The sequence below is a fragment of the Montipora foliosa genome, chromosome 1 (genome assembly GCF_036669935.1).
Source record: "Montipora foliosa isolate CH-2021 chromosome 1, ASM3666993v2, whole genome shotgun sequence".
Taxonomy (NCBI): Eukaryota; Metazoa; Cnidaria; class Anthozoa; order Scleractinia; family Acroporidae; genus Montipora; species Montipora foliosa.
This window is the reverse complement of record NC_090869.1, coordinates 13,683,003-13,690,502: the sequence shown is the minus strand read 5'-3', so window position 1 is coordinate 13,690,502 and position 7,500 is coordinate 13,683,003. Positions and strand designations below refer to the sequence as shown.

Here is a 7,500-nt window from a genome sequence, read left to right as displayed (position 1 = left end):
CGCCTGTGTGGCTGAAACATGTTTTGTATCCAGTGCTGTGTTTCACCCAAATGAAAACTTTGAAGACGCATTGATCAGCACGGTTGCGGAGAGTACAGACGGATGCAAAAGCTCTCCGCTTGTAGAGCAAGGATGGACAATGGAAAACGAAGTCTTTTAAAACCGATGGCATCAATTTCAGTAAAAAGAGCCTGTGAAAATGCATGACAGTTGACAAGTAGGCAACAACCATGTTGGTATACACTGCGCTTACAACGGCTAATTTTTCGAGGTGACGTTCTTCTTTCTTTCCTTAAGCAATATAAGGCGAGATTGCTGTTATAATTTTGTTAGCGAACGGGACTTTGGGCGTGATGCCCAACGAGTTTATTTGCTAAGCAGAAATGTCTCTGATGAGTCCCTTGGTCGGGATGAAGCGAGCTTCGTAAAACTAACCACGAATGATGTATTTTCACAAGTAACTGTCAACTTTATGGTCAATTTTCACTCGTCAATTTGTGCATTCTGGAATCCTTATGCGATGTAAAGCGAGATTGCTGTCATAATTTTGTCAGCGAACGGGACTTTAGGCGTGATGCCCAACGCGTTTGCCAAGCAGAAAGGTCTCTGGTGAGTCTCATGGTCGGGGTGAAACGAGCTTCGTACGACTAACCGCGAACAATGTATTTTCACAAGTAACTGCCAACCTTACTATCAATTTTCACTCGTGAATTTGTGCGATCTGGAATCCTTATGCGATATGTAAGGTGAGATTGCTCTCATGATTTTGTTAGCAAACGGGACTTTGGGCGTAATGCCCATCGAGTTTGCTAAGCAGAAATGTCTCTGATGAGTCCCTTGGTCGGGATGAGACGAGCTTCGTAAGACTAACCTCGAACAATGTAATTTCACAAGTAACGGTCAATTTTATTGTTGACTTTCTTGTATTTTACGAATTCAGACAAGCCTTGATGAATCCTCGGCTATATATCATAAACTAAGAAAGTATTTCTGTTTTTTTCAATTTATTTTTCGAAATGACTATTACGGTTGACGTTTACCTACCGGTTTGCAGATGAAAAAGACTTCCGCAAGAGCTATCCGTAGAAACTTCCCACAGGAGGTTGACAGTTGCTAAGACCGCCCAAGTGAACCAGAAAAAAGCAGTTTTCATCGCTACAGTCTTTTTCAACTGATCGAACAAGTTTCCCTGGCCACTTCCAACGGAGGATACTCCCTCTTTATGGCCTAAACCTTTATAGTGGTTTCTTTCATATTGGTAAATAAGCTATTTAATTAAATATGTACATTATATTAATTAATTTTGAGCTTTAGTTGATGGCAATGATCCATCAAGCTTTTTAAACCTCTTTATTCACGAGGCCGTTTTCGTTTTTGTTTTTTTTTTTTTCTGTTTCTTGGATTTTGTTTTTGGTTTACTTTGTTTTGTTTTGTTTTTTAGATTATAAAATGTTTCCAAAAGAGAAGAGGAATATTACGACTTCAAGGTTGGAACTGGTTTTTGCCCACACGGCTGCCAACCTAGTGAACAACGTGGAATCTTTTCTTTTAATGTTATTCGTGAGGCTGTTTAACGTTTCATATAGAGACACCAGGTTCCAAGTTAAGATAGGGTTTAACTTAAACGGTTTAGTTTTAAGATTCATTCTGTAGTTTAGTCGAAAAACGTCTCTAATGAGGTTCGCTGTTGGACAGCCTCGGGCAACTTGTGTGAAACGGGCCATTATAAAATCAAAAAATAACAAAGATGGTTTTACCTAATTTTTGCAAGGGTTCCAGAAAATACTAACTTGGTTTTACAATTAGTAAACCTGTCTTGATTGGGCACAAATGAGCCAATTTCAGACAGTGTTGCCGACAATTCGTAGGTAATTAAATAACTTCTATATATTTTATATTAATTCGCGCTTTTTTGGGGCCTCTTCATATGAGCCCGGTTGACCGGGTTGGCTCGGTTACCGAGATGAACAATATCTAGTAGCCGATATTCGCAGGCTAAGCTAATTAAAAGCGTAACCAATGCATGGAGATGGTCAAGAAACGCCGGCAAGTTCCTTTGCTTTGTGTTTTTGTCCGCATTGCATGCATTATTTGACGAAAATGACGAAAACGTCATTGTCAGGTATATATGTTTTTATTTATTTATTTTTATTTATTCAATATTTATCCAGGGGCATCCAATTTAGCACAGCTAGTTTAAATGGAGCCCTGACACAGCACAAAACAAAGACATAGAACATTCAAAACAAGACAAATAATTAAGTGATAAATGCAGCATGTACCGCAGGTGTTACTGTTTAAGATGCAGGCGCTTTAGTTTGATTTAAATAGGTAGTAGCCAAAACGCGGGGCCGGGGCCGGTGTTGGGGTCGGGGACGGAGTGTCTTTTTTTTGGTAGTAGCCAAACGCGGGGCCGGGGCCGGGACCGGGACCAGGGGTCGGGTTTTTTTTTTTTTTTTTTCAAAAAATTTTTCGTTTCAATTTTTGTAGTTATTCTCCCGTACTGTTATTTTCTAATGTTCGGCATCTTTCCTTCATCTATGTTGGAAATTAGTCAAAAAATATAAGGAACGAACGGAAGCTTCGAAGGGGACATCGTTTGCTTTTCGAAAAGAATTTCCGACTGAAATTTAATACGTTAAACCAAGTCCAGAAATATATACATCGAAACTGCAAACGCGCAAATTACTTTTTCACTTTCCTCCGATCAAGAACGTTAAAGACAATCAATAGAAGAAATCAAACCATAAGATCGTGTAGATTAGAAGACACAAATTGTAATATATTCAAGAAATCAGTTGCATTCTTCTTTTAGCCTATCGCCGGCATTCCAAAACAGTAATCTACTTCTGTAATATTTTCCTTTCAGTCGACTAGTTCAACGACATATCGATCGAGCAGCTACAATAGTACGAATAAAAATCTGAAAATCTGCAGGATCCTTAGTGGCGTGATCTTGCCTTAAAGTAGTGCCTCGTACGTAGGTGCGAATCACCTAGAGACACTGAAAACTCGCTGAGCTCCACATTTTAAAACCGCATTTTAATGTTTACTTCGTAAGGAACTTCTCCGCAATACAATTAAAACGAAACAGAACGTAGCCATAATTCCACTATGGTCGTCACGCAAACGTTCTCAGTTGCTTGTTTTCGCAAAATTGTTCTAAGTGTGGTTGTGCTTTTTCTCGTAAAATTGGATTCGATCCCCTGAAGTCCGAATAGAATTGCTAGCAAGTTCCTGTGCGACTGACTTTACTACAAACCGTTTGTGGTAAATCCTGTAAATCAGACAACAATATTGACAACAACACGAACAAACAAGCAAAAAGAACATTGCATGACTGCGTGACGATCATCGTGGAACTGTGATTCTGTTGTTTTGTTTTTTTTTTTTTCACGAAGTGAATGTTACGATGGGACTCTTTCTTGCAGTTAGCGTGTATTCCATAAACTCCAATTTTAGCAATTTCGGAAATTCTCTTAATATCGAACAACAAAGTTCGATTTTTGAAAAGACAAAAAAAGCAAAGTACGATTTTAAGAAAAACTAAAATGCCCCTTAAGAGCTTTCGTAGCTTCCGTAGGTTCCGCAAATTTTTTGACTAATTGCCACCATAAAATGACAGTCATTCGAGACTGACGACAAAATGAAACAAGATTTTGGAAAAGAAGACACCTCGACCCAGACCCCTACCCCGGCCCCGGCACCGGCACCGGCCCCGGCCCCGCGTTTTGGCTACTACCTAATAGGGGGTGGCCACTTAATGGACGTTTCCACTGTATTTGGTTAATTAACAAACATAAGTGTAATATATAGATTTAGTCAAGCCTAAAAGCGGAGCTCCCGGGTTGTTCATTCTTACTGGCTCCAGGATTAGTAAAAAATAAAAGGCTTTGGAACTGTCCGCGTTTTCGTTTTCCCGGATATTCCTTAATTATGTCAGTTTCTTCGCTGCCTAACTAGCAATTGCACGGTTAATTTGACCCGAAAAACCGACTGATCGCATGAATCAGGAACGAATTAGTGCGATATCGGTTTTTCCACCAAAATCTACTGTCGAATTCACCAGTTAGGCAATTAAATTTTCTTGAATCGCAAGAGTTTTAAAAGAAAACAAGCAAATCCTCAGCAAGCGAACGTAAAAGGAAAAAAGCCATTTCAGAGTCGATTTTCAAAAGCCAGCGAATAGGAATCACGCTAAAATTCGAAATCACAGACGTACTATAGCTCGTGATTTGACAGATCGTACTTTATTTATTCCACTTTATCTCTTAAAACGAGATCATTTACTTTTTGATGTATTTCATTCAAATACACCAGCTTGGCTTAGAACCAGAATCGGCTAGAAAGGACAAACTTCAAACAAGATCTCCAAAAACTTACCTACACGTGCTCTAAACAAATTTCTGAAAGCACAAGCTGGTGATTTTCTCCTTACTTTTACGAGAACTCATTGAGATTACATGTTTCTAACGTAAGGGCAACATTTTCTTGTCACTGTCAAGGCACATCGAAAAACAATTAGGCAAACGGAGTGAAAAAACCTGTTGTTCGCTCGCATTTTAATTGAAGCCAAACAAACCAGCAAACAGATCAATTATTTCTGTCCAAAAAGAGTACAGATGATTGTTATTAATTGCATTTGAGATAAAAATTCGAGTTTCATTCCTGACCAAAGGAAAAAAACGACTAAACCACGTACGGGCACGATCCAACCTGGGTGGGCGGTGTCCTTTTTGCCCGAACAATTTACACAGTGCCCGAATGTTTGATTGTTGAAATCCGTTTTTTACTCCCTCAAAATGTACGAAAGAAACATTCGTTTACAATCCTTAAAAGTCATAAAACTGTACGTATTCGAAACAAAGAGTTTTTAGACCCTCACATCAATTTTATGCAAAATAAATTGCTAACGCTAAATTAAATATTTACCTGAAGCCTCGTAGGCTGCGTGAACTCACCTTAAAAGACCCTTTGATCTGGAAAAGTTTCGAATGCCGTCGTCGCCCAAAGAGTCGATGGTACAGACCACGAAGAAACTTCGAACTAAAACTTTCTTTCATCTTTGATCTCTCGCGCCGCCTTAAAAATGGCGCCAAAGTTTGGCGAGAATTGCAGCAAATGCTAGCGATCAACAGATCAGCAGCCGAGCAATTCAAATGTTTTAAGATCAACCGCAAGGACTTATTTCAAAACAAGGACTTTAAGATCTTTTAACTTACAGAAGTAATATTTTTATACTTTCAAGTGCTCTTTTTTATATTTTTGCCTTATTTATATATTTTTTAATTCCATCTTTCATCGTTTCTTTATTGCCCGAATTTTGAGCGTTTTGCCCGAAAATTTCTGAGACTGGCATCTACTTGAAATAACTCATCCGTGCAAAGAGTCCAAGAAAAGAATTTGTGGAGTAACTTCTTCCACCACGTTTGAGCTTTCATTGGTGTACCGTTTTGTCGTTCCCGTTCTCTTTCTCTCTTTTTTCGTTTCTGTTCTTCTGTTATAGGCCATTTTATGGTAAGACTCATGCCAAAAATTCAGAGCAAAAAGCGGCACTAAACAATTTGAAAATAAACAATCAGCTTTAATTTTATATCCTCCAATGCTTGACTTGACATATTATGTCAAACCTGGATTGAAACCAGCGAAAAATGCAAGGAAAAAATATTTTCCAAACCGTACCTGAACACGAAAAGCATCGACTGTCAAGAGCTTTTGTTGACCATAGCCTCTCCACGGAGTGTCTGAAAACGGCCCAGTCCCTAGCCAATATGTTGATGCTAAGAAATTCATGTCGTCACGTGACATCGAAGGTGCACCCTAGAAGCTGGCTGCCATTACGGAGACTCAATATATTAAGTGATGCCTGGAGCAAACTGCTCAATATTTGAGTGCGGCGTGTCACGAAAGCCAAAATACCAAGGAATCGGTATTTTTAAAATTCCACCTTCCGCTGAAAAAAAACAAAGAAAGCTGGAGAAAGGCGTTATTGCACGTTGTAACGAGAGACAGAGTTGTCGACGCAAGTTTCCGAAAACAAATAGAACAAGGGAGTGTGTTCATTTGCGAGAGGCATTTTACGCCAGAAGAAATCGAAATTCGTAAGTTTCAGTCCTTTTTGTATTTGTTCTTGTATTTGAATAATCTTTTTGGAAGTTTCGAAGCTGAAATATACGAGGTAGTTGACTAAAGAGTGTTAATAACTCAGGCTAATAACAAGGAAACAAGGCTGGAGGTCATGATAACCCTATTTTTTTCAATGCTCATACGACTCTAAGTTTAATCTGAAGCGTAAACTCGTAAAGGATTTTTCAGATTCGGAAGTATTTTACTACGTCAATTAAATTTTAGAGTGAATATTTTTCTTAGAGTTTTTATGTAGGTTTTTGAATTAATTTAACTAGATTATACTTCTGATAAAATATCATTGCAAATATTTTTAGGGTCCTCAAAGTAGGATTTTGCGGCAGTAAACTATTATTGAATTATTGTCGTTGAAAAGCCTCTTTGAAGAAAGTCAATGAAGTACGCATGTATTTACGTACTTTTATACTACAGTGCTTTTTAGGTTTTGAATGGATATATGCTTTTTTCGGTAACTTTGGTAATTTGTTTTCAGATGAAACAAGGAAAACTCTCCGAACTGGTGCAGTTCCCACTCTCAATTTACCAGTTAAACGGCATGCAAGCAAACAAAGCGACGACTTGCCTCCTCGTAAATACCTCACATTAAATGTTGATGATAAAGCCAAACCTACAGTTCCTTCAGTCTGTATACCCTGTTTTAAGAATGTGGGTGACTTCATAAAGCATGTTGATAGTCTTAAGTTGAGTGGTTGGACTAGGTCAACAAAAGAAGATAACAGTTCTATAGTGTTCAGCATGTTTCATGGTATTCACCATCTGCCAAAGTACCAAGTAACTGTGGATTCAAGCCTGGGGTCTAGTGTTTCAGTATATGGTTGGTTTCTTCCCGACAACCACCCAATTTACTTAACGCACAAACGTTCGGTCAGATTTACCAGGGCTTTTCCACTGTTTTGACAAGTTCAAGAACTTCAGCTTTGTGATGGTCTTTCCAAGTTTGATGATAGCAAACTTCAGGAACCTGTTGCGACATATAGGCTCATTCCGGCACTCAATACCAAAGATTATTGATCCTTTGGACTTTGAATCATCACCTGCAAAGCAGGTGACGGTATATAAGAGACATAACAACTGCCTGGTCAAATCAGATACAGACCAGTGTTCAGAGTGTCAGATAGCAGATGCTGCTGAATCAAAGAGGCTATCACGTTCCTCAAGGAAAATGCAAACACCTGTAAAGGACAAAGCCCCTCTGATTAATACATCACGTGAGAGGTTGGTAATGAGCTTGAAAGAGAAACGTCTTGAATGCAAGAAACGTACTTAGAGGAAAGGTGGAAGAAATGAGAGCCTCACTAAAAAACAGCAGTGTTCCTGTTGCATCAGAACTTCACTCTGAACTTCTAAGCATTT

At 38.8% G+C, this 7,500-nt stretch overlaps 1 protein-coding gene across 2 annotated transcripts in view; it reads right to left on the bottom strand.

Moving 5' to 3' along the window:
• The window catches only part of LOC137975134 (uncharacterized), a 16,098-nt gene extending 14,393 nt beyond the window's left edge, over window positions 1-1,705 (bottom strand). For both annotated transcript variants that reach the window (XM_068822211.1, XM_068822218.1), the window contains exon 1: window positions 1,045-1,705. In XM_068822211.1, the coding sequence (XP_068678312.1) occupies window positions 1,045-1,153 (109 nt within the window). In that variant the 5' untranslated portion in view covers window positions 1,154-1,705. The remainder of the gene's footprint in view (window positions 1-1,044) is intronic.
• Between the last annotated feature and the right edge of the window lie 5,795 nt (window positions 1,706-7,500).